This window comes from Mustela lutreola, chromosome 13 (genome assembly GCF_030435805.1).
Source record: "Mustela lutreola isolate mMusLut2 chromosome 13, mMusLut2.pri, whole genome shotgun sequence".
Classification (NCBI taxonomy): domain Eukaryota; kingdom Metazoa; phylum Chordata; class Mammalia; order Carnivora; family Mustelidae; genus Mustela; species Mustela lutreola.
In genome coordinates this window covers 85,106,591-85,134,281 of record NC_081302.1, presented here as the reverse complement: position 1 = coordinate 85,134,281, position 27,691 = coordinate 85,106,591, and the positions used below count along the sequence as shown (strand labels likewise).

Here is a 27,691-nt window from a genome sequence, read left to right as displayed (position 1 = left end):
TATTTTTTAAAGAACATTTATTGAATACTTCACATGTGCCAGGTGCTGACATACTGATAAAATATAAATGTCTCATAAAAATACCAAGTGATTTTTAAAGTAAATTGAAAATTATCCCAAAGTAGGACCATCGAGGGTAAGAACGAACAGACAGTAAGCAGGTTCCCCCTACCCCCATTTCCTGAGCACAGGTGCCGGGGTACCAGACTCTCCAGGACAGGCTGGGTTTTCACTGCAGTAACTATCCCACAGTCTCTGATTTTCAAGAGCAGACTTCCTGCTCCCTCCCCACATCCACTGCAGGCCCACCGTTCACTCAAGCACCTGGACAGCCAGAGCGCTTGTGTGTGGAAAATCCTTGGCAGTCATGTCAGAAAATGAAAGCTCTACTTGGCACTTCCTTTCATGTTTTGTTAGCAAAGCAAGTCATCTGAGGTAGGTAAGTGTTATTCCCCCCCCCCCTTTTTATGTTTTTATTTTGAAATGATTCTAAACTCACAGGGAATTGCAAGAACACTACAGAGAGGTCTTGTGTGTCTTTTACCCACTTGCCCACAATGAGAACATCTTAACCAAGCACAGAATACCAGGAGCTGGACATCGCAAACTGCCCAAAGACCTCACTCAGAGTTCACACGTGTGTGCAAGTGTGTGTGCTGAGTAATGCCATCTGTGGAGCTGTGTGTAAGCTTTGCACAGACAAGATGCAGACGTGCTCCAGCTTCCCTAAGCTCTCCCTTTCCTGGGCCCGCCCGCCCTCCTCCCTGGACCGGACCGCCTCTTAGCCTCTGCCGACCACCAATCTGTTCACCATTCTAGAATATTACATAGATGAAAACGAAGTATGGAAACTTTGGGGACTGGCTTCTGTCACTCAGGACAAGGTCTTGAAATCCAAGTTGCAGGTATCAGTAATTACTGTTCTGTGGTGGGGATGAATGATGTCTCATTTCTGAAATCTAACAGTCTAGCATGCTTCTCACCTCCTTCTGCTGTAGCGTCTGGTTGGTAGATGGCAGTTTCCGTTTCTCAGGGGCTTGGAGCATTTGCTGTGGCTTTGCTGAGGGTGCAGGGGCTATGTGTGCAGAAGGCACCTGGGCCTTGAAGAGGAGGAAACATCCAGGAGGCTTTCAGATACTAGTTCTAAGGATTACCAACTTCTCTCATGGAGACAAGCTGTTCCTCCTTGAGGCGCTGGAGCAGATGATGGGACCCTTCACAAGTCCTATGACACCCCAGGAAAGCGGCTGTGAAGAACGGGCAGGCCGTTGGGTGGAGTCAGAATGGGCCCATCTGAAGGGGGCAGATGGCCTGAGGCAGAGGCCTAGGTCCTAATTCAGGTCTTGGCCAAGCCGCTAAGCTGTTAGTACCTCAGTTTTTTACGTATTCATAGGAGAGGAGAGCAGACTTTAGATAGGTTCTAAGATTTCTCCCACTCTAATTCAATGGATTCAAGTTGGCAAAAGCATCCCAAGCTCTAGAGGCACCTGCAGTCAGGAAGTCATAGTGAGAAGTTACATTCTTTATTTTATTTATTTATTTATTTTAAATATTTTTATTTATTTATTTGACAGAAAGAGATCACAAGTAGGCAGAGAGGCAGGCAGAGAGAGAGAGAAAGGGAAGCAGGCTCCCTGCTGAGCAGAGAGCCCAAGGCGGGACTTGATCCCAGGATCATGACCTGAGCAGAAGGCAGCGGCTTAACCCATTGAGCCACCCAGGCACCCTATATTCTTTATTTTGAAAATTAGGCCAGGGATAGCCCCACTTCGCAGGGGAGGGGCAGAGGTTATAACTTTAGTCTATCAAGGAAATAATAAGAGAGAAATGTCGTACAGGATCCTTTACCATATTATATTACTACCTGCATTTAGATTTCACGGTCTAGCCCAGAATCGTAATTCACATAACAGCGAAATTCATTTCCCAAGGTCCGGGTGTGTTTTGGAATAAACTTGCACATCTTCACGCCAAGAAGTTTTGCTGCCTCTTCTTCCATGACCGCACCTGAAGGGAAAAAACCCAGTGAGCCCAGAGTCTGAAATGCCAACTACAATGCCATCGCCAGCAGTGAAGGGATTCTTGACTAGAATACGTGAAGCTGACAATATCGCTCAGCAAATACAGGGGAAGGTCAATTCTGGATATATCCCTTTTTACTTCAACACATTTGCAAATTACCTACTTTTCCCCTTTTTCATTTAATAAATGGTTTTCATATTTCTGCAAAACTGAGATACTTAGAAAAATTTAGAAATGAAGTTATATTCCACAAAGTAACATAAGTGAAAATAATTACTAAGAATTAGTGTTTTCCAACTTTGAGTCAAGAACCCCCCTTCTCAGTAATACCCGACCTTGCAAACTCAGGGGAATACATTCACACCAGCTTCTGGCTGAGTGCTCCGGTATCTCACCTGCTGCCTGGCATGTGGCCACCACTGTGGACATGCCCCGGGGACCTCGGAGCACCTCTCCTGGAACACCCCATTGCAGGAAGTACTTCTCCAGCCAGCCCAGGCCCGAGACCCAGGACTCATCCTAGATTCTTCCCTTCCCACCACATCTTGAGCATAGTGAGTTCTTCCACTTTGATCTCAAAGTGTATCTTTACTCCATTCCCTGCCCTCCTTTCTACTGTCATACCTGGTCCCCACCACGTCTTTTCTCTGCTGGACATACCCTCAATGGGGGGCCTGCTTCTACTTCTGTCCTTCAATCCCTTTCAGCACAAAGTGAAAGCACATTCCTTTAGGCCAACTGGGTCCTGTCCATTGGGGGCTGCTGCCTTTAAAGGATAGCCCCAACAGGGTCCATCACTTGTAGGGCTCCTCTTGCCCCCCCCCCCCACTCCAGCGATGCTCCCTGCACTTGCACAGTGCTGGGTTGTGCTCCCTACAGCCTTCCAAGAACCAGGGGGAGGAGGAAAACTCCAGGGGGCTCTGACACTGGTTCCTGGAATTATAATCTCTTTCCTCCCCACTCCCACCCCAGGGGGGGTGCCCCTTGAGGTCTCCACTGGAATGTTGCTCCTCCAGGAGCTCTCTCCCAGCCCCATCTTAAGGGCATTGGTCAGTCTCAGTGCCTGCCCCACCCTTCTCTGATTCTTTCATTTTTTCACTACACTTACCAGAATTGGTCATTCATTTCTCCTGTTTTGCTAGTTTTTGACCTATCCCCTAAAACTAAAAGGTACGGTCCATGAGCTCAGAGCGCCAGCCTGTCAGCCAACACAGATGGCTAGCAAACTACTGAAGTAATAAGCCTTAAGTAAACATGAGCTGGGAGAAAAAGTCACTTCTTGACAATTCTCCAACACAATGGGAAACAGACTCCCTGCAGCTCCAGCTTCCTGCCCAGCCTGAGGGGCATCAGCAGCCCAAGGGCACCCTGGGGTCTGGACAACAGCCCCCCAACGTAACTGACCAGGAGTTAACATGCTAGTTCTCCACCAACCCTCTGTATATCCACCTTAGAAAGTACATGCATGACTCTCACCAGTAAGAAAATCTTCTGCTGATTAAATAAATCTAATCCAATGCCTAGTTCTGTAACCCTATGCAATTCATTTTAATGTTATCGATTCCATGTTTCTCTTTCAGCAAGTGGAGAGGCTGGATCAAATACTGCTACTATTCCTGATGAGAAGGAGTAAAAAAACATAGTCCACTCACCAAGTGCCAGACCCCATCTCACATTTATCATATCACTTAATTCCAGCAATGCTGAAAGGCAGGACATATTACCAGTCCCAGTTTACAGATAAGGAAATCCGGGCACAGAGAGGCTATGCAACTTGTGTAGGGTTACACAGGAGATGGATTCAGGCTTTGAGTTCTGAGATCTCTTCCAGCTCCTGAAACCTAAGGCTGGAATATCTGGTTGTTGTTCCAGAGACGTACCTACCTGTGCACAGCAGAATCTTGCCCTGAGTCAGATACTTGATGGTTTCTGACGTTTTTCTGAGACACTCCTTGGAAAGGTAGGGGGGATCCGCTATTACGATGTCAAAACTGTGTGTGGCAATTTTTTCAGGTAAATCCAATGGATTATTGTAATCATAGAAGATATACTCCTCTCCATATATGGCAAATCTTTTGTCATATTCAAAGATGTATACAGAAATGTCTTCTCTGTGTAGGGATCTCAGTTTCTGGTAAACACTGGGGGCGCTCACACAGGCTATTCTAGAAAAGAAAAGGAAAAAACTCCTGAAAGATCCATAGCTTATGGTGTTAAGTAACAACTACTTCTCTAAGAGAATACAGGTCCTTGCATTCAGATTTTAATCGGAGTCCAAGTTAATGTAAAGGCAGTAAATTTCAAGAGAAAACTATACTACCTCACTTTTAAGGAATCTGGTATTTAAAAATTCTGCAACTCATAATTTTAAGGTATGTGAAAGAATAACTGCTTTTTTATAGTAAAAAATGTAAAACATTAGGAACACATTAGGAAGAAAGTTAGATAGCCCAAGGCTTAAATTTGCTTGTTATTTTCACGTTGGTCCTTGTTTTAATATTTATTTCCAATACCTTAAGTCTAAAATATTTTGAAGCTAATTTGTAATATTCATAATCTAGAGAGAAAAACCCCAAACGGTTGCCTCAATAAGATATCGTAAAATTCAACATCGTTGCCAAAAAGCTACTTTGAATTTGTTTCTTTTTTATATAAGGAAATCAAAGAATTTGTTTCATTATAAGCAGTCCCTAGTTTACAAATGGGTAGTACTCCAACATTTAACTTTAAAACCAACTACTCAAAAAATTAAAAGCAACCTAAATATTGAATTACTGAGTTGACTGCGGTACATCTAATAAAATGGAATGGTACATATCATTACCCTGCAAGATACTGAAGGAATAAGTGTAAACCACGCTTTTATTATTATTAGTTTCAGAGGTGGAATTTAGTGATTCATCAGTTTCATTGAACACCCAGTGCTCCTCACATCACATGCCTCCTTAATGCCTATCACTCAGTTACCCCGTCCCTCCACCCACTTTCCCTCCAGCAACGCTCAGTTTGTTTCCTAGAGTCCAGTGTCTCATGGTTTGTCTCCCTCTCAATTTTCATTTTATTTGATTTTTCCCACGCTTCCCCTATGTTCAGCTGTTGTTTTTTAAATTCCACATATGAGTGAAATCACAAGGTATTTGTATTGCTCTGACTTATTTTGCTTAGTATTCTACTCTCTAATTCCATCCACATCATTGCAAATGGCAAGATATCATTCTTTTGAGTGTCATCTGTTGGGCATCTGGCTTCTTTCCATAGTTTGGCTATTGTGGACATTGCTCTATAAACACTGGGGTGCTGGTGCCCCTTTGGATCACTGTTTGTATCCTTTGGGTAAATACCTACCAGTGCAATTGCTGGGGCATAGGGTAGCTCTATTTTCAACTTTTTGAGGAACCCTCATACTGTTTTCCAGTGTGACTGCACCAGTTTGCATTCCCATCAGCAGTATGAGAGGGTTCCCCTTTCTCCACAACCTTCACAGTATCTGTTTCTCTGATGCCGAGTGATGTTGAGTATTTTTTTATGTGTCTGTTGGCCATCTGGATGTCTTTCTTGGAGAAATGTCTGTTTGTGTCTTCTGCCCATTTCTTGACTGGATTTTTGTTTTTTAGGTGCTGAGTTTGATAAGTTCCTTATAGATTTTGGATACTAGCCCTTTATCTGTTATGTCATTTGCAAATATCTTCTCCCATTCCATAGATTGCCTTTTAGTTTTGTTGACTATTTCCTTTGCTGTGCAAAAGCCTTTTATCTTGATGAAATCTCAGTAGTTCATGTTTGCTTTTGTTTCCCTTGCCTTTGGATAGATGTCTAGCAAGAAGTTGCTGTAGCTTCCATGGGTATAAGAACATATGCTTACAGTTGCTCTGGTGGTCTCTGGGAGATGCATAGAGCCAGAGACCACTGGAGGTGGTCTCCCCACCTCCCCACATGGAGGAGAACCAGGACCCTGGAGGTTGACTTTTTCCTCGATCCTCTTTGTAACTTTTAGATTTTCATCATTTATATTATCATTCAAAAAAGTACTCCTTTTAAAAAGTAGACACAGCTTTAAAACTGTGAAATGCATTTTTAAAAAACATTCTATTTTTTTATTTGTGAGAGAGACAGAGAGAGAGAAAGAGCACAAGTGGGTGAGGGGCAGAGGGAGAAGCAGACTCCCCGCTGAGCTGGGATCCCAATGTGGGGCTCCAGGATCATGACCTGAGCTGAAGGGAGATACTTAACTGACTAAGCCACTCAGGTGCCTCATGAAATGCATTTCTGAACAGAGACCCGTGTTCCATGTACCAATTGGTTCCCTAAAAGGGCTTCTCAGCCCCAGTGCACTTGAAGTGTGTGATACACCCTGTTGATGTCACATATACTTCTGTGAGAAACACGCATGTCCCAGCCCAAACAGACAAGGGCCATCAGAACCCCCAGCTCAGGCTGCTGCCAGAGCTCTGGGGCCAGAGAGAGGCAGAGGATGGAATGGTGTCCTCATTGTGCTCAAAGATACCACGCAGTGGCCCTGGCTTACACACACAATGCAAGTATCTTCTGAGAAAGAGGGTGAGAGACAGGTAATTTCAGACAATCGAAATCTGAGAGTCTGTCAGCAGCAGATCTCCACCATGAAATTTCAGAGCTGTACTGAGGGCTAAAGGAAAGTGGTCTGAGGCGCAAGAGGGACTGAGAGTAGAATGGTGAGAAACTTGGGGGAGACAATGTCATTTATCCTGCAGCAGACCCAGCTCTGCCACTTGCTGGTGGGTGATCTTCCGCAGGAGACACCATCTGGGGAGCCTGAGAGTCTCTCTTTACAATGCAGAGTATAATGGATCATCAAAAGGGATGACCCCCTGTAAAGCATGTATATAGTGGACAGGGCACACAGTAGAGCTCAATAAATGTTACCATTATTATTAATTTGGAATATTATGAGACACTTCCTAAAAATACTGAAGATGCCTTTCAGAGCAAATAAAAAACTTCCTCCAATGCCCATACATTAATGGAGAAAAAGAAAGCATGTGTAAAAACACTGTCATTAAGAAAAAGCTGATAAGCATCTACATATAATTTAAAAGAAAAAGAGCAGCAAAATGAAAAACTTAGGACTTCCAGTTAAAGATGGCAGATATAACACACTCATTTACATTTGCCCCTCATTAAAGCCTACAAAATAAAACATAAGTTTAAGTTCATCCTGTTGCTTAAGCATGAACTGCCAAGAGCAAAGAGAACTCTAGAGAAGACCTAAAACTATAAAAACCAACCAACCAACCAACCAACCAACCAAAAACCCCTTAAGAAGCATAAAAGCAAATGGATAGGTGGAATCTGGCTCAGCAGACCCAACAAGCCAAGTCCCAAATTGGCAGCTAGGTAAGCTGAGAAGCATCCTGGTTTACATCAGGGCACCCCCAAAGGCTCAGGGAAGACCTGGGGGAGAAGGCGGGGCTAAAAACAGGAAGATTCACTGAAAGTTTATTTAATAAAGAAGAAACTCGTTCCCAGGATTCTCTTCCCCAACCCACGCCTCCAAAACTGTGGCAGAAACCTTTCCCCAAACTGAAAGGCCTGAGTTAAGAAAATAGAAAAAAGGAAAGAAGAAAATAAAAAGTACAGAAGGTGAAAGCGCCACAGCAAGGCACCAAGGATGGGAATAAGAGAAAACCTGAAGCTTGCTGTGGACAGAGACAGGAAAACACAGGTTTCCTACAAGAAATCAGAATGGCACTGGGTTTCTCACAGCACCTACAGAAACCCAGACGCAGTGAGCCAATGCCCTCAAAACCTAGAAGAGATACCCAGCAACACCAACACAGTCAAGAGGAAGGACAGAATAAAAGTGCTTACATATATGAAAGGTTTAAACATTTTCCTCCAGTGTACCTTTCCGGTGGAAGCTATCGAAGGATGTACCAACCTAGATAAGGCTGTACACTAAGAACTGGAGAACAGGAAACAGGAATCCAGAGGAAAAGAGAAGTAAAAGGGCTCTGGTGAAGGAAGATACCAAGGTAAGACCGACAGCAAAGCTAGAAATCAACTAGTCTAGGTAAGAGCAGTTTGTAAAGCCTCAGAAGTGACATTTTTCATGGAGTTGAAACATGTCTGCATTAATGGATAGGAGGTTCACATAACTGGAAGACAGCCTGAGCATTAATTCATGATATGAATACAGATACACATAAAATGTAAGAATTACTGTCTTCAGGAAAATGAAAAATCATACTAGAAAAGGAAGAGTATAAGGCTCAGCTTTAAGGGACATTTGTGGTGGCATAATATAAACCCTGTTCTCACCAAAATTAAGACATAAATCAGGAATATAGACAGAAAGCATGCATATGTGTGGAGTTTGAGAGAGAGCTAAATCGTCACACTCCATAGTAAGAAGTTAAGAAATAATGTCTACAAGTGACAGATCAAGAAGTGCCAATATAAACAGGTATTGAGAAATATGGCCGTAAATATCTAATGCATCCACGGAAAGGGAGCAGAGGGAAGGAAGCACACAGCAGGCAATAAGCAATTGATTTTTTTTTTTTTTTTTTTTTTTTTTTTTGAGCAAGCCTTGCAGCACCATTTGGCTTTAAATTATATACATACAAAATTCTGATGAAAATAAAAACTGAAATAACAAAACAGAAAACATATATTCTTTTTCTTATTAATTTTTTTAAAAGTAATCTCTATACCCAGCACGGGGCTTGAACTTACAACCCTGAGATCAAGAGTTGTGTGCTCTGGCAGGGATGTCCACTATACCACAGCTATTCTACATGTTTCTAGAAGTCCTAGCCTCAGCAATCAGACAACAAAAAGAAATAAAAGGTATCCGAAATGGCAAATAAGAAGTCAAACTCTCACTCTTTGCAGATGATACTTTTGTGAAAAACCCAAAAGACTCCACTCCAAAACTGCTAGAACTCATACAGGAATCCAGTAAAGTGTCAGGATATAAAATCAATGCACAGAAATCAGTTGCATTTCTATACACCAACAAGAAGATGGAAGAGAGAGAAATTAAGGAGTAGATCCCATTTACAATGGCACCCAAATCCATAAGATACCTAGGAATAAACCTAACCAAAGAGGCAAAGAATCTGTACTCAGGAAACAAAGTATTCATGAAAGTGAGTGAGACACAAAGAAATGGAAAAACGTTTCAAGCTCATGGATTGGAAGAACAAATATTGTGAAAACGTCTATGCTATCTAAAGCATTCTACACATTTAATGCAATCCCTATCAAAATACCATCAATTTTTTTCAAAGACATAGAAAAAATAATCCTAAAATTTATATGGAACCAGAAAAGACCCTGAATAGCCAGAGGAATGTTGAAAAAGAAAACCAAATTTGGCAGCATCACAATTCCAGAGTTCAAACTCTATTACAAAGCTCTAGTCATCAAGACAGTATGGTACTGGCACCAAAAGAGACACACAGATCAAAGGAACGGAATAGAGAGCCCAGAAATGGACCCTTAACTCTATGGTCAACTAATCTTCAACAAAGCAGGAAGGAATGTCCAATGGAAAAAAGACAGTCTCTTCAACAAATGGTGTTGGGAAAATTGGACAGCCACATGCAAAAGAATGAAACTGGACTATTTCCTTATACCACACACAAAAATAGACTCAAAATGGATGAAAGACCTCAGTGTGAGACAGGAATCCATCAAAATCTTTGAGGAGAACACAGGCAGCAACCTCTTCGACTTCAGCCACAGCAACTTGTTCCTAGAAACATCGCCAAAGGCAAGGGAAGCAAGGGCAAAAATGAACTATTGGGACTTCATCAAGATCAAAAGCTTTTGCACAGCAAAGGAAACAGTTAACAAAACCAAAAGACAACTGACAGAATGAGAGAAGATATTCATTCACAAATGACATATCAGATAAAGGGCTAGTATCTAAAATCTATAAGGAACTTTTCAAACTCAACACCCAAAGAACAAAGAATCCAATCAAGAAATGGGCAGAAGAAATGAACAGACATGTCTGCAAAGAAGACATCCAGATGGCCAACAGACACATGAAAAAGTGCTCCACATCACTCGGCATCAGGGAAATACAAATCAAAACCACAATGAGATACCACCCTACACCAGTCCGAATGGCTAAAATTAACAATTCAGGAAATGACAGATGTTGATGAGGATACAGTGAAAGGGGAACCTTACTACACTTTTGGTGGGAAAGCAAGCTGGTGCGGCCACTTTGGAAAATAGCATGGAGGTTCCTCAAAAAGTTGAAACGAGAGCTTCCCAATGACGCAGAATCACACTACTGGCTATTTATCCTAAAGATACAAATGTAGTGATCCAAAAGGGCACCTGCACCTGAATGTTTATAGCAGCAATGTATACAATTTAGTCAAACTATGGAAAGAACCTAGATGTTCATCAACAGATGAATGGATAAAGAAGATGTGGTATAGATATACAGTGGAATACTATGCAGCCATCAAAAAATGAAATCCTGCCACTTGCAACGATGTAGAGGCAACTAGAGGGTATTATGCTGAGCGAAATAAGTCAATGAGAGAAAGACAATTATCATATGATCTCTCTGATATGAGGAATTTCAGAGGCAGGAAGGGGGGTCATGGTGGATAGGGAGGGAAAAAATGAAACAAAATGGGATTGGGAGGGTGACAAACTATAAGAGACTCTTAATCTCATGAAACAAACTGAGGGTTGCTGGGGGGTGGAGGGGGTAGGGAGACGGTGGTGGGGTTATGGACATTGGGGAGGGTATGTGCTATGGTGAGTGCTATGAAATGTGTAAGCCTGATGATTCACACACCTGTACCACTGGGGCTAATAATACATTATATGTTAATTTAAAAAATTTAAAAATAAATAAAAAATAAATGTATCAATTCTAAGCAAAAAAAAAAAAAAATACACGGTGCCTGGGTGGCTCAATGGGTTAAAGCCTCTGCCTTTGGCTCTGGTCATGATCCCAGGGTCCTGGGATCGAGCCCTATTTCAGGCTCTCTGCTCAGTAGAGAGCCTGCATTCCCCCACAACCCAACCTCTGCCTGCCTCTCTGCCTCCTGGTGATCTCTCTCTGTCAAATAAATAAACAAAATCCTTAAAAAAAAATACAAATGGTAAAAAAAAAAGTTGCGTGCTCCACCGAATGAACCAGACAGGCACCCTGAAAACCTGTATTCTTAAAACTTCAAAAGTCAAACATAAAGATTTTTTTTTTCTTTTAAAGCAAACTTTAGGGGTATAAATGTAAGAAACAGGTTACAGAACACTGAAATAAATATCAGAGGTAGGATATCTTATGAGTGGATTTCTGTGTCCCTAAACTCAGTCCTAGAGCAGTTCTTAATTCGTCATGTTCTGCAAACCACGGTTTACCACTTTTGCAGATTAGGGTTCAGACTTCTTCCAAACTATTGCTCAACAAGCAAGGTCATTTCAAACATTACTTTAGATCAGAAGGCAAAAGAGAGACCAACTCTGGATCTTACCTGCCACGTTCTCCAGCAGCTGCAACGGCTTCTGTTGCAAGTCGCAAAGCAGTGTCCTGACTGTACCAAAACTGGCTCAGCTGCTGGAACAGAGCAATGAGTCAAAGTCATTTCAGAACCACCATAAATGCTGTCCTTTAATTTATATCTACCATATCAGTGTGCACATTTTCTTCAGGTTTTTTTCTTTTTCTTTTTAAGATTTTATTTATTTATTTGACAGACAGAGATCACAAGTAGGCAGAGAGGCAGACAGAGAGAGAGAGAGGGAAGCAGGCCCCCAGCTGAGCAGAGTCCGATGTGGGGCTCGATCCCAGGACCCTGGGATCATGACCTGAGCAGAAGGCAGAGGCTCAACCCACTGAGCCACCCAGGCACCTCCCCACACACTTTTTATGTTACTTTTCTGTGACATCTGTTTTATTCTGCACATTTTGTGACTGTTGACCTAGAAAATACCAAGGTGGGTAAATGTTTCCAAAGACAGAATGTACTTATTCATTTGGATATAAATGAACTATGTCTGTGTCTAACCATTCTTAGCTGCAGGAAAATGCCAAGCTCCACCTCTCTTTGCTTAAGCAGCACCCACTGAGCCTGTAAGACTGCACCAAAGAATGCTGAATAGATGACAGCTGTTATAAAAAAAGAAAGAAAGAAAGACAAAGAGCAAGATGACAAACAACTTACACCTTGAGGAAAAGACAAGTAACTCAGGAAACATTCGTAAGGCGAAGGCTGAGGCCAGGCGTGGGAGAGAAAGGATCACACACCGGGTTTTGCTGTTCTCCTCCCTGTGGTGTTGGCTGACATACGCTGCTGGCTGGTGATTGAGCCTAGAAGCTTAATCAGACTCACATTTAGTTTTTAGGCAAGAATCACACAAAGGTGGAAGTGTGTTCTTCCATCAGCAGAAACACTGATTGGTTGTCTCCTTTTGTGATGTCAGCAGCCCCTGATGCTCAGGGGCTTGATTAGAGCCTTCAGTAAAATAATTTCAAAGAATCATTACTTTTTAAAAAGAAAAAGTGCGGTGCCTGGGTGGCTCAGTGGGTGCTTAAGAAGCTGGAGGAAAGCCCCTAATACACAGGATATGCAAGGGGGTCTGCTCGACTTGCACTGGGAGGTGGGTGACTATTTCTGGCAGTTGGCTACCGAGCTGCCCTTCTCTCTTACTCCAGCATTGTCAGAGCACAGCTGTGTATTTTGGCTCTCCTCATACCCTTCTAAAAAATAAAAGTCTTTCTCTTATTCAGTGTGCTGCATGAAGATAGCTTTAAAAGTCAAAAGCACTACTAAACTTACAAAGAAAAACAAGAGTTCCTGCCCCCACTCCTCAAAAGCATCTTCTGAAGTGTTGGCTCTTCTGTCATTTGTTCCCACATTTCCAAATATTATGCTTTAAATGCTCCTTTTTTATTTTTTTAAAGTTTATTTATTTATTTTTAAGTAATCTCTGCACTCAGTGTGGGACTCAAACTCACAACCCCAAGATCAGGAGTCCCATGCTTTTCTGACTGAGCCAGCCAGGTGTCTCTAAATGCTATCTCTTGATTAATTCACTTTACATTATGGCAGATGAGAATTTCACTCTGTCATGCACACCCTCTCCTACCCTTCACCTCCCCATATTAATTATAACCTGTTTTGGTTAAAATCATAGTCAGTGTTTACCGTGGGGGCAAGTAACATATTTTGCTACCATTTCCTTCTAGTATGTTACCTTTTCTTTTTCCTAGACTCAATACATGTGTCATTTGCTTGTTTTTTTGAACTCACCTCTAATTCTTCCACATCCTCTGGCAGCCTTGGAGAAGCAGTGCATGGGTGGTCAATGCCATGAGACTTGTCATTTCTAAAATGTTTTTTAGTTTATCTTCATGTTTGATAGCTCAGCTGAGTACAGAATTCTAGGCTGAACAAAATTTTACTTCAAATACTGAAGACATTGCTCCACTTTTTTCTAGTTTTCTAACAAAGCTATCAAAAAGTGCAATGTGACTCATCCTGAGTCTTTGTAGGTGGTCTGCTTTTCCTCTGGAAGGTTCTAAGATCTTGTCAACCTGCATACAGAATTTTCAGTCCTGTAACCATGTGTCTTAGTAAGGATCTGAAGTTCTGGAAAATTTTCTAATATTAATCTTTGAAGATTTCCTCTCCCCTTTGTTTTCAGTTCAGTATTTCTAACTCCAATTAGTTAAATATTGAGCCTCTTGAATTTATTCTCTAGTTTTATAATGTTTTCTTTCCAATACTTGTATCATTCTCTCTCTCTCTCTTTTTTTTTTTTGGTCCCTAAGAAATTTTCTCAACTTGATAAACCAAACCAAAGAAAGAGTCAAAATTATAAAAATACTTAATTCTAAGTAGTGGGATTAGGAATAACTTACTTTTGTGTTCATATTTTTATATATTTTCTAAAACAACCATGGATTACTTTTAAAATCAGAAAAAAACACACAGTGTTTCAAACATTAAGCAGGGAGAAAAGAAAAGAATGAGGTACTTCAAGTCTCTGACATTTACAGAAGCAGCAAACCAGAAGACAAAGACACGTAAAGAAGGGAAATTGTGAGAAAAAGGCTTTTGTGTTGGTAGAAAATTTAGTGTAGAAATATTTTTATCAGTCAGTTTCAAACAGATGGTAATATAGGAGAATTTTATACAACTTAAGAGATCCAAACTTGACACAAAATGTATAGGTTATAAAAAGGTTATTAAAAAAAAGGCATACAAAACCTTCCTTCTAGTTCCAAAGTGACAGAGAGAGAGAGACACAAATCCATTACTGAGGGGTGTGCACAGAGAGAAAATACAAGCTTCATCTATTTCTCAACTATCTCCCTCAAAAATTTAAATTGCCAGGCTCCATCCTAGCTTGGTTTCCCTCAACTCACTTTTTTTTTTCTTTTAATTCCTATTTTTATTTAGACCACAAATATATAATTAAAATACATTCTATGCACCAGAAATTATTAATATCTTCTATAGAACTCCCTCTCATCTTTTTTCATTGCATGCTTATGTTTAGTTATCCTATTTACTGCAATGATATATTTTACCCCTTTTATTAGGATGCTGGGTTCCACAAAAACCAATAGAAACCGTCCATGTACAAGAAGGAAGCACAAGTTTGTGTTGGTCACAAATGAACATTCTGTCCCCGTCTGACCACCAACTAGCCTGATGGTCAGACCCAGGAAAATCTGCATTTATGCTGTCTTAGATGATCATGGACTGAACTCTGTCTCAGCTCCCAGGACAGGCTATCAGCTTCTGAGGGGCAGGTGAGACAGACACTGATATGAAGTAGGATACAAACACAGGGCAGGACCAACAGGTGTGGACAAGTACGGAATCGGCATCGCACCCATAGTTTCGGAGGGATGTGGAATGCATTTACTTACCCAGTTCTCTTCTATTATTCCAATATTATATTTATCATCTCTGCCTGGGTCACTTTGTTGTTTCTGCTCAGCATAAAATTCCTGGAGGGCTGCTAAGGCATGGGAAGACAGCTGGGGGATATCTTCATCATCAGAGTCACTCATTTCACAAATCGTCTATAATCTGCAAATAAATAAGCAAAGGTATTGTGGGGGTATTTTTCCTCTCTCCCATCAAATAACAATTTAGAAATTTTTTATCTCACAGCAAAGGTCCACACTGGAAGTGGGTTTTATAAGAGAAACTCATATTTAAAATTTCTGAGATCAAACATCTACAGAAGTCGCCTATTGAAATACAGCTCAACAAATGCAGGCTTTTCCTTTATCCATATTCAGTTTTTACAAATGAGATTCTTGCATTTTTAAGACTCCTAGCAGAATGAAATTTTTTACCATAAATATCGAAAGACATTTTGCTTTCTTCTGGCACCCCAATAGCCATATGTGGACATTTCACAGTAGATCCTTGAATCAGAAATCATTCTGAGTTTGAATGTCACTGTTCAGGTGATCTAAGGCTCATGGGTGTTATTAATAGGGTAAGTGAAGGACATATAAAGGAGGGGAATAGAAAGAGGTATGGAAATTTAAAGGAATGACAAGGAGAAGGGGAAGAAGTAAAACACAGGGAGGGAGAAAAAGAAGGGGTCTTGCAGGAACTGATGGCCAGGCCAATCACTTCTTGTGGTACCAATGGAGTTAGCCAGACTGGGAGATTAAGGCACAGCTCTGGTCCAGACAGCAAAGTCTTCCCAAGACTCCTGACCACTTCAAGTTCAGGGGGGTTCCCAAAACCACCCTCACGTCCAGTAATTTGTTAGACGGATTCACAGAACTCACTGAGAACAACTGTACTCACAGCTGATACAAATCAGAGCCAGCCAAAGGAAGAGATGCACAGGGCAGCGTCAAGAAGAGCTCCAAACAGGAAGCTCCCATTGCCCTCAGGATGCATCACCTTCCTGGCGCAGATACGGGATCATATGCATGGAGTCCTGCCAACCAGGGAAGCTCTGCAGAGTTTCAGTGTCCAGCTATTATTAAGGTTTCACTGTGTTGGTATGAGTGACTGAATGATAGCCTACCTGGATGAAGTCAGTTTCCAGCTGTCCCAACCAGGAGGTAGGGTTGATAAGGCCTCATGGCCCTGATAAATAACAAAGACTTTCCCACAACCTGGGACAGTCTACCTTTTTACAGGTTACCTCCCAAGAGCCTTGGCAAAGCTCAAACCTCTCTTTGAGGTCAAATTCTTTACTACACAGTACCAAACATATTTTTAAGCCAAAAGTTAGATAACTTTTTTTTTTTCTAAGAGCATAAAAACAGCATCTTATTTGCTTTTTAAAATATGCCCAAAGTGTACAGCAAGTGATGTGTTGAAAATCAGCAAAGATTATTCAATAGCTTCGTCACATGGCTCCCTTCCTCCTCCAAGGCCTGTGGAGGTGTACCTGATTGACAATCTTGGCCCCCTGCCTATGCCACCAAGGGCAGCTGGTAAAATAGCATTCGAACCTGGCAAATTCACCAGGCTTAGGAAAAGGGTTCAAGAGATGCTGAGCAGCCACTTAAAATGAAAAATGCCAAGATGCCTAAGTGGTGCAGTCAGTTAAACCTATGACTCCTGGTTTCGGCTCAGGTCATGATCTCGGGGTTCTGGAATCCAGCCCCCTGATGGGCTCAGTATGGAGTCTGCTTGAGATTCTCTCTCCCTCTGCCTCTCCACTCATGCTCCCTCTTTAAATATATATATATATATATATATATATATATATATATATTTTTTTTTTTTTTTTTTTTAAAGGAGAAATGCCTGCTAGATGCTGCTTTTGTTCTACTTTTCAAAATCAAAGAGCTAGCCATTCTACCTAGGATCCAAAAATACAACCAAAAAAACAAAAAAACAAAACAAAACAAATAAACAAAAAACCCAAACCAAAAACCTTGTATGTATCAACTACTGACAAACCAATGTGTTTTCATGAAGTATAAATAGCTTATTGATTTCTTCTTTCCTTTCTTCATCAAAGACTCACCTGTAAAGTCTTGTTAATAAAACATCTGGTCACACAATTTAATCTAGGAACATAAATAAGCCCTCTATGAGCAAGCAGTTACCCCTCTAGGAAGAGAAGGAGCAAAGCAAAGGTATAAACACTATAACATATTTATAGAAAGTTCAAAAACAAGTAAAATTAAACTATTTCAAGAAGCATATCAACCTATATTTATCAAAGATAGACTAATTTTATTACCAAACCTTCCCAAAGAGAAGACTCGAGGCTAAGAAAATTTACTGATGAGTTCTAGCAAACGTTTAAAAAGAAATGTTGATAATTTTATCATCCAGAAAACAGAGGAGAAGGAGTACTTCCCAACTTGTTTAATGAAGCCAGATTAAATCTAACATAAAAACATGTCAGTATACAACCAGGTTCAATTCCTGATTGAGGGTGATCAGATATCAGAGGCAGAGAGGGATGGTGGTTTCTGGTGAAAGTGATTTAGCAAACTTCTTGCTAAAATGAGATTTTACAAAGAAGTGCACAGATGGGCCTAGAAGGTTCAGGAGGCTGACTCAAGTTTGATCAAGCAAACAATCTTAGCTACAGGAAACTCTGGACTGCAGTCCAAATCAGGCCTGTGGCTTTTTTTTGCAAATCAGATTACTGGGAACACAGCCACACCATTTGGTTTATATATGTCTTACAGTTGTTTTTATGATATATGTCTTACAGTTGTTTTTATGATAAGTTATTATCATAAGTTATTATAAGAAGTTATTATTTTAGGGCGCCTAGGTGGCTCAGTGGGTTAAGCCACTGCCTTCGGCTTGGGTCATGATCTCAGGGTCCTGGGATCGAGTCCTGCATCGGGCTCTCTGCTCAACGGGGAGCCTGCTTCCCTCTCTCTCTCTCTCTCTGCCTGCCTCTCCGTCTACCTGTGATTTCTGTCAAATAAATAAATAAAATCTTAAAAAAAAAAGAAGTTATTATTTTAGTAAATATTTTAATATTTATTACCTGGTCTTTTACAAAAAGTGTGCTGACTCCTAATTTAACAGTTTATTAATTTTTATTTTATTTTTAAAAAGATTTGATTTATTTATTTGACAGAGGGAGATCACAAGTAGACAGAGAAGCAGGCAGAGATAGAGGAGGAAGCAGGTTCCTGCTGAGCAGAGAGCCGGATGTGGGGCTCGATCCCAGGACCCTGAGATCATGACCTGAGCCAAAGGCAGAGGCTTTAACCCACTGAGCCACCCAGGTGTCCCCTAGTTTAACAGTTTAAAAGCGAAAAGCCATATGATCATTTGCATAGATACTACAAAAGCTTTTGACAAAATTCAACACCCATTCATGTTAAAAACTGAACAAACTAGGTATAAAAGGGAACTTCAATCTGATAAGCAGTCCCTACAAAACACATAAGCTTCATACTTTTCTTCGTGGTGAAACAATAAATGCTTTCTCTCTAAGCTCAGGAACAAGGGAAAGGTTATTCACTGTCACCACTTTCATTTAAAATTATCCTGGCTTTTCATTAATTCCAGAAGGCAAACAAACAAAACAAAAACAAGCAAGCATTGAGACTGGAAAGGAAGAAATGCCCCTATCTGTAGACATGATTATGTACAGAGAAAATCCTAAGGAAACATTACTCTCATCCAGGTGATCAAGGTCAACATCAATGGTGATAATTGATTATCAGCGGCCTGTAGCCTTGATATACAGTGATGAAAACAGTACTTCATGGTCTTCCCCCCACAAAACACATAATCCCAGTGTAAGCATGAACGAAAATCAGACAAACCCCGATTAAGAGTCATCAAAAACAAGAAAAACACAACAGTCACTGCCAAGAAGTGCCTATGTATTACCTAAGGACATCAGAATAAAGTATGGGCTTTGGTTAATAATAATGTAGCAATATTGTTCATTAGGTGTGACAAACGTACCCTATTAATAGAAGATGTTAATAATAGGGGAAACTGGGTATAGATACATAGGAACTCACTGATATCTTCCCAATTTTTCTGTAAACTTAAAACTATTCTAAGACAAAGTTTATTTTCAGAAAATTTTAAGGAAGCATAACCAACTTCAACAACAAAAACTACTAGAATTAATAAATGAGTTTATTGAAGTCTAAGAGTATACGATCAATACAGAGAAGTAAATTGCATTTCTGTATTCTAACAGCAAATAAATAGAAATTAAGCTTAAAAGCAATTTCCTATAAAATAGCATAAAAAATACTTAAGAGTATATTTAACATAAAGACTGTTAAGTCCTCGATACTGAAAATTCCATAGCACTGTTGAAAGAAATTAGAGAAGACCTAAGTAAAAGGAGAGACATACCACGCTCATGAACTAGAAGAATTAGTATTATTAAGGTGTAAATTCTCCCCAGATTTATCAATACATTCAAAATATCCAAGCAGCAGGGTGTGTGTGTGTGTGTGTGTGTGTGTGCATGCACCTGCATGCACTTATGAGTTTAAAATAGAAATTGATATACTGGTCCTAAAATTTATTTAAACATTCATTCATTGAAGGAAATTAAGATGGCTTCCAGTTTTTGGCTATTGTGAATAAAATACTATAAACATCTGTGTACAATTACACTTTTTTTTTTGGATTAAAGCTTTGTTTATATGAACATCAAACAAATCATAGCACTAAACCACTTACCAATATTTTGATTAGTTTCTATATCCTCAGTATTAGAAACAAATGGCCAAAATAAGCTTGGGCAGATAAAAGAAGTAAATCGAAAGAATGGAAATGCTGATGAGAATGTAGGGATATTGGTACTCTAAGCTGGTTAATAATTTAAGTTGGCATCAGCTCTATTTGGAAAGAATCAGATATTCTGCATTTAAGGATATTCCTACTTTCTGACCCAATTCTCATTTCTAAACTTCATATTTTGAAATGTTTAAATTCAGAGGAAGTGGCAAAACTAATACACTGAGGTCCAAGTATCCCTCACCTATTTTTTTTCTCATTCTAACAACTTAAAATCAGGACATGACTTTAAAAATGATGGTGTATAAATTTAACTGTGGGCATGTTTTCTTAAAGTGATGGTATTCTTATAATCCATGGTATCTCAGATTTGATAAAATATAGTTATCACTGTAACAACTGTAGGCAATACAGTGAATCATCCATGCAGCAGATCCACCATTTTGTATCCTCTACATAAAGTGGTCAGAAAGAGATGAAACTGTTCTGAGAGTTGACAATGTCCCAGTGGTATCCATGGGAATCAATGGTGAAAAAGGGTGTGTATAAAGGTTATTAGAGGATTCTGTGAAGACTAGACCAGCTGTACTGGTACAATCTGTCTGATGTAACTATTTTAGAACTGTAGAGTTTATTTAAAGGCTTTCAACTTCCAAAGGAAGGCTCAAGTACAATTAATTTCAGTCAGTTTTGGCACTTAGCTCTGCGGTGGTCACCCATCCCCCACTCCTTATTCCTGTGTCAGGAAGCTGTGTACAGGATTCTGTTTTGTGTTTGGTCCTAATATATCAAGGAGATTGAGTGAGGGCACAGAGAGATCAATGTCCTTACAAGAAGTGTTTACTATTCAGTTTCCCTAGAAATGAGAGGCATAGTGCACCATAAAGGGCCATACAAAACTTGTCACATGTGGGGACAAAGAAGCAGAGAGAGACCTGGAACTCGTCTTTACTGCTAAGGTGGGTGGGAAGAAATTAGGTGGGGATGTACCCTGTTGGGCACAAAGTAAAAACACACATTTTACAGTTTGTGGTTAGGAGGTTTGTGATATGACTTTGATGTGCCCATGAAAACTGGTTTGCAGGGAAGATGGAAACAACTCTGGCCACTAGTTTGGCCCTGTAACTAGCTGATGCCAAATGAACAAATACAAAGCTTAAGAGCACACAAAGTCCCAGGAGTAGTTTGTATGCAATTGTGGGAAACAAGGTAGAGAATAAGGGCTCTGTCCTTCAAATATTGGGGATCTGTATACTGATCAGTAACAGCTGCTTCTGCATATGGAGGCACAGACACAGTCAAGCAGCCATTAGGGTAAGGCTCCTACTGTGGTCCTTAGTTCCACCTCCAGTTCAAGAAACTTTGAGAGGATTTAAAGGGCCAGCAGTTCTTTCTTCACTTTATTTTTCTCTTGTTCTCCTTTGGGAAGCCAAACATTTAAGGACAAGATCATTATAAAAAGGAACTACATATACAGGGGAATTTAGAAAGTCACTTAAAATCTTCCCAGGAAGAGGTAGACAGAAAAAAACCTGAGAAGACCTTAAGTTTACACCTCAGGCTGATACTCAGCACAGACAGCCCTACAACATCAAAACTCCAAAACAATGAACAGAACAATAATAAAATCAGCAAATCCTTGAGAAGGGGAAGAATATAATTTCCAGAGTTACCAACAGTTTTCAACAACAACAACAAAAAATCACAAGGCATACAAAGAAATTGGAAAGTATAGCCCATTCAAAGGGAAAAAGTAAATCAAGAGAAACCATCGCTGAGAAAGATCAGATGGTGGACCTACTAGAGAAAGACTTTAAAACATGTTAAAGAAACTAAAGGAAGATGTGGGGAAAGCTAAGAAAATGATGTATGAACAAAATGGGAATATCAATAGAGACAGGAAACATAAAAAGAAATTTAAAGGGTCCAGAGCTAAGAATTACAATTACTGAAATGAAAAATTCACTAGAGGAATTCGAAGGCAAATTAGACAGAATCAGCAAACCTGATGATAAGATAATTAGAACTACTAAGTTTGAGGAAAAGAAAGAAAGAAAAAAAAAAAAGAATAAAGAAAAGTGAACAGAACTTAAGGGCATATACCAAGTAGACCAAAATACACACTGTGGGAGTCTCAGAAAGAGAGGAAAAAGGGACAAAGCAATTATTTGAAGAAATAATGGCTGAAAACTTCCCAAATTAGGTGAAAGACAGAACTATAAACATCCAAGAAGCTTAATGACCTCTTTAGTAGAATGAACTCAAAACACCCACACATAATAAAAATAACTATGGAAAGCCAAAAATAGAATCTTGAAAGCATCAAGACAGGGTACTTGTCACATAAAAGGGATCACCAAAAGGGATCATTAGTAGATTTCTCATCAGAAATGTTGGAGGCTAGAAAGGAGTGGACTGATATACTTAAAAAGTGCTGAATAGGAAAAAAAAAAAATCAGCCAACAACGCTTATCTGATGAAAATGTCCTTCAAAAGTGAGGGAGAGGGGCACCTGCGTGGCTCAGTGGGTTAAAGTCTCTGCCTTCGGCTCAGGTCATGGTCTCAAGGTCCTGGGATTGAGCCCTGCACCGGGCAATCTGCTCAGTGGGGAGCCTCCTTCCTCCTCTCTGCCTGCCTCTCTGCCTACTTGTGATTTCTATCAAATAAATAAATAAAATCTTAAAAAAAAAAAGTGAGCGAGAAACTGACATTCACAGATAAACAATAGCTGAGGGAGTTTGTTACCACTAGACTACCCCTGCAAAAATTGGTACAGCGAGTCCTCTAGTTAAAATGAAAGTACACTAGACAGGGCGCCTGGGTGGCTCAGTGGGTTAAGCCTCTGCTTAACCCTTCGGCTCAGGTCATGATCTCAGGGTCCTGGGATCGAGCCCCGCATCAGGCTCTCTGCTCAGCAGGGAGCCTGCTTCCCCCTCTCTGTCTGCCTCTCTGCGTACTTGTGATCTCTCTGTTAAATAAAGAAATAGAAAAATCTTAAAAAAAAAAAAAAGAAAGAAAGTACTCTAGACAGTGACTCAAAGCCGTATGTAGAAGAGATAAAGATCTCATAAAGGTAAATATATGGGCAATTATGAAAGTAACTTTATTACTTTTATTGTAATGTCAATTTATAACTCTACTTTTTGTTTTCTACATGATCTAAGAGATCAATACCCAAGTGTCTATCAACAGATGAATGGATACATATACAAAGGAATATTATTCAGCCTTAAAAAGGAAATAAATTCGACACATGCTACAATATGGATGAACCTTAAGGACATTTTACAAGTGAAAAAAGTCTGTCACAAAAAGACAAATACTCTATGATTCCACTGTCAAATTCATAAAGGCAGCAAGTGGAATGGTGGTTGCTGGGGGATGGGAGAAATGAGAAGTTGTTTAATGTGTATACACGTTTCAGTTTTATAGGAAGATGAAGAGTTCTGGAAATGGATGGTGGCAGTTGTTGCACAACAGTACTGAATATATTAACACTACTGAGCTGTACACTTAAAAATGGTTCAGATGGTAAATTTTATGTTACATGTATATTATCACAATAAAAATATTGAGGGAAATGTTATTAGCATGGATATCAATGGATGGTTAAGTAAGGTAATTAAATGATATTGTTGTCATGACTCTGGTTATTAAAGGCTTCTGTGAAGAAGGGATATTTACACTATGATCTAAAGAATAAGTTCGCCCGTAGGCAAAGAAAGGAAAAAGAGCACTGAAGGTAGAGGACATAGACTTTGCATCAAGTGTTTGGTAAAAGAACTGATGCATTATACAGTTTCAAGTAGATTAGGAATAATCTCAAAAGAACTGCCTACTAATTCAGCAATAAAATAATGTTTGCAATGAACTAATTTGAATTTTGTTGTTTTATAGTTTTGTTTATATTTAATTGAGAAATGTATTAAGTTCTGTAGATGTGGAAGAATCTGTGGTGAAATGATGCAGACAGCAGACAGCAGGATGAATTATTTGCCTTTGAGGTTATAATTTAGAATAAAAGTAACTTAAATCAACATAGAGGGGTCTGCAGCAGTCCCACTGAGCAATGGTATGAAGACTTTAAATGAGCAACTTTAGTTTACTGCAAAAAGCACAAAGAATAAATTTTTAGGAAAGCATACCAGGAGCTATCAGGCTGGAGAATTTCCAGGGGGAAATTCCAAAGATTAGTGTGTTGTGCATGCCGAGCCAAGAGAGACTAAGAAAATATAGCAAACTGGTCTGCAACCTACTAAAAGGTCTCATTTTGGTTTGGTGTTTCAGGATTAAGAATCTTTTCACACAATCCAGCATCTCCTGGCAGAGTTGAAGTGTTCAACCAGTTCCTGATCAAAGCTACACTATGCTACTGTCTAGAAGAGGTAAAGGACAAAAAAAAGTATGTGTGTGTTAGTGTATATACATATGAATATGTATATACATATATGTATGCATGCACACCCATGTACATTGTATAGGCACATGTACGTACATCTATCCCTGATACAGACAAGAAAATTTGAATTTTTATTTACTATTACTAAGCATTTTCCACAGCTCCATTTGTGAAGAAGGGCTTTCAAACTGCAGCTTGAAATAAAACCTGAAAACCATAAAAAGAAACCAGTTTATGTTTAAAAAAAATTCTAAAAAGCAGTTTAAAAAAACTGTCTACTTTCACTGCAAATTATACTCCAATTTATAGGCAATTTATACTCCAATCTATAGCTTAGTATGGATTGTGTTCCAAAATAAAATTTTACATTAAAGCTGACCAAATCCATTCATTTGGTAATCAGTTATTGAGGTACTGCATTGTACTAATCACTATTCTTAGTGATGGAAATCAAAGTCCCAGTCCTCTTGGAGCTTATATTCCAGTGAGGCACAGACTATAAGCAATAGGAATAAAATGTGTTGGATGATAGTAAGATCAATAGAGGAACATGTGGAGAGTGGAAGGGGCTGCAATGTTAGCAATCATAGACTGTTTTCTACCTTAAAAAAGTGAGTTCAAGATTGCATCACTTGTTAAGTGGGAGAAATTTAAATCTGCTTATGTAATAAACATTGCTACAGACTAAATAAAATGAACTTTAGTTTCAATATTCTCACTTTTTTACTTAAGTCACTACTTTATCGTATCTTTAGCATTGTTTAAAAACAATGGTTTTTAAGTGGGTTTATGAAATTGATGTGAAAGAGATTTTCAAGTCCAGAAAAGTTGGGAAGTGCTATGTCATATTATTAAACTGATGCTGAGTCTCATATGGCTCATACATAAGATCGGTGGTTCTCATGGATTTTGTACCCCTGCTGCCTGCCCCAGAAGGGGAGTATTTGGCACTGTCTGGAGATATTTCTGGTTGTCAGAAGAGTGTGTGTGTGTGTGGGGTTGGGGTGACACTGGTATCTAGTGGGTAGAGACCAGGAATGCTGGCAAATACCATGTATTTACAAGACAACCCTCCACAACAAGGAACTACCTGACCTCAAATGTCTACAGTGCCATGGTTGAGGAAAAGACGAATCATTGTGATAATATGGTGAGTCCTCTATTAGAAAAGTGCCATTCACCACCGTTAGTGCAGTGGGACGGGAATGAAGAGCATGAGTGGGCGAACAGAAGTGAAACAGCAGGTGGCACTTTAACTTGGCCTTGAGGGAGAAGAAAAGATGAAGAGGGAGGACTGCAGAAGGAACAGCATGAACAAAGGGCTGGAAACATTAACTTACAGCATCAGTAGGGATTCGCAGGCTCCTAATGGACTGTGGTTTCTTTCTATTTCTTTAAATAGTATTTAACTCAAAGTAACTAATGTAATCCTAAAAAGTAATGTGTAAATCCAATTACACTTCAAATATATAAAATTCAATCTCCATATATTAAATTTACTAAAGTAAGCCACTCCCTCCCCCACTGTATAAATTCATACAGTTTCATATTGCCGTCTGCAAGCTCTTTTAGTCAAGGCAGTGTGATTCAGTGGAAAGAGCACTAGGAGAAACCCCCAGGTTTAGGGCTCACCTCAGAGCCTAGGGGGTGTGGAGGGAGGGAAGGGAAACCTGAGGTAGTCTGTAAGGCTCCCTCTGAAAATGGGTAAGAATGGCCTAGATGTTTCCTAAATAGTTTTGCATATTGCCCCACGACTCTATCCTTAATCCCATTTACTGTCAGAAAAGGGCCAAAATCTTTCATTTTCATCTTTGTATACGTAGTTACCCTGCCTAAGATGCTTTCTTCCCTCTCATTTTCTAAAATTCTATTTATCCTGTTATTTTAAGAAATTAACTTTTAAAAAGGTAAAATTTACCTACAGTTTAATACAGATCATAAACGTACAACACGATGAACTGCTGTGTGTACCTCCACGAAATCACCACCCCTGTCAAGATATCCTTCTGATCTTACACATCCTCTTTCCCCTGGAAAGTGTCCCCCATCCCGGCTAGGTCCCTTACTGGGATCCCTGTAGGAGACGCTACTGCCCTTTAGTACCGGTAAGTTTCCCGTGCTCCCGCCTGTCCCGGGGAGCTGGGGCCTGGTCTACGCCACTCAACACCCTGCGCCCAGCAGCAGACCTGCCTCCTAAGGCCCCAGGAGACAGGTGCGGAGGCTTGAACGTCCGGGACAAAGGAGTGAAGAGCAGTAGGCCCCAGTTCCGTTTCTGGCCGGAGGGGAGTTCTCGTGCTGCCCTGGCCTGGGGGTTGGCTCTTCCCCGTACCTGGACTGCCTAAGCCCAGCCGCGCGGACCTTCCCGGGCCGCGGCCCACGAGGCCGGGTCTCATACAGCAGCAACCAGGTTCCCCTCTCAGCGCGGCAGCCATCCCCAGACACCACTAATTGAAACCCCTCCTCCTCCACTGCACTGGGGAAAGAGCCACAAGAGAAAAAGAACCACAATCGATTCCGAAGCCGCCGAAGAGCGCAGAGACTACCCCACCTTGGCAACCGGGACCTTCCACTCACAGGCCACACGTGCGCAGTCACTCCGGGATAGGGCGACGGGCGGGGCGGCCGTGCTGCATTCGCGCACGCGCACGCGCACAGCCTCCCGCCCGAGGGCGCTTCCGGGAAGCGGGTGAACGCAGTTTGTTCCAGGCCTTCCAAGTCCTGACTCTTGATGGAACTGTTTCCTCTCGTTTCTCTATCTTATAAATTACACCTAAGAATGGTGGCAATAGACAAGATTTAAGGTTTTAGATTCCCTTCAAATTAAACGTATTCCAGGTAGCTTATTTTGCACTTGAAGCTAGATGTCCGTTTTACAAACATTAAATTCAAACCTGTCTAGTTTACCCAGTCTTAATACAGAAATTAAAAAAATTTTTTTTTAAATAGAGGCACTAAGACATTAAATTGAGGCTTTGTAATATTGACAGATTTAGAGGCATTTTTCATTTGGGGGTTAGCTATAGAATGCAAGAGATATAAATGAGCGCAAGATCTGATTGGTCAACGATGACATGCTGAAATAAGACCCGCTACTAATTGGGCAAACAATGTAATTATGAGGCAACAACATTATCCATGAAAATAACAGATACTTTTTGGTCAGCTGACCTGCCAGGAGTCCTTCAGAGCCTTCAGAGTTGAGTGCCTTCAATGTGTAAGACATCTAGCATACAGTACCTACCACATAACACATAGTGTAAGAGGTTCCCTTCCAGCTTCACTGTCACCGAAACTCAAGGGAGATAATTTTCCATTCCCCAAGGCAATCAATGTTATGTTCCTACCTTCCTTTATCAATTTTATGATCTTGCTAAGTTATGTATTTTCCAAATAGCTTTAAGTCCTTTTTTTTTGGATGAGGATATAAATAAATTGCTCAGCTGCCAATTGATGACATTCAGTAGTTCATAAAAGAGGCTTACAACTTTGTTGAGTACCATAATTTTAAGTACTATTTGCAGGTCTGTAACATGCTTTATTTACTTTGAATGCTTCGAACTTAAGACAAATCTACTAA

At 40.2% G+C, this 27,691-nt stretch overlaps 1 protein-coding gene across 2 annotated transcripts; it reads right to left on the bottom strand.

Moving 5' to 3' along the window:
- On the bottom strand, window positions 1–26,780 carry EEF1AKMT1 (EEF1A lysine methyltransferase 1). 2 transcript variants are annotated; one of them, XM_059144265.1, is made up of 6 exons: window positions 26,663–26,780; window positions 14,918–15,080; window positions 11,511–11,593; window positions 3,907–4,187; window positions 1,865–2,007; window positions 1–1,487 (listed from the first exon to the last, which is right to left on the bottom strand). In XM_059144265.1, exons 2-5 carry the CDS (start codon window positions 15,059–15,061, stop codon window positions 1,871–1,873), a joined length of 645 nt encoding a protein of 214 aa, XP_059000248.1. In that variant the 5' UTR covers window positions 15,062–15,080; window positions 26,663–26,780; the 3' UTR covers window positions 1–1,487; window positions 1,865–1,870. The 2 variants fall into 2 exon arrangements, with proteins under 2 accessions (XP_059000248.1, XP_059000249.1); XM_059144266.1 differs by lacking the exon at window positions 1–1,487 and having other exon boundaries at window positions 1,536–2,007; window positions 11,511–11,590.
- Window positions 26,781–27,691: the final 911 nt, after the last annotated feature.

What these genes read in the sequence shown, in the direction of transcription:
- EEF1AKMT1 (XM_059144265.1), bottom strand. Translation starts at nt 15,061, where the DNA reads ATGAGTGACTCTGATGATGAAGATATCCCCCAGCTGTCTTCCCATGCC. An exon ending in GAATAATAGAAGAGAACTGG is followed by an intron (nt 11,594 to 14,917) that starts GTAAGTAAATGC and finishes GCTCTGTTCCAG; the next exon opens with CAGCTGAGCCAGTTTTGGTA. An exon ending in CAAGATTCTGCTGTGCACAG is followed by an intron (nt 2,008 to 3,906) that starts GTAGGTACGTCT and finishes TTTTCCCTTCAG; the next exon opens with GTGCGGTCATGGAAGAAGAG.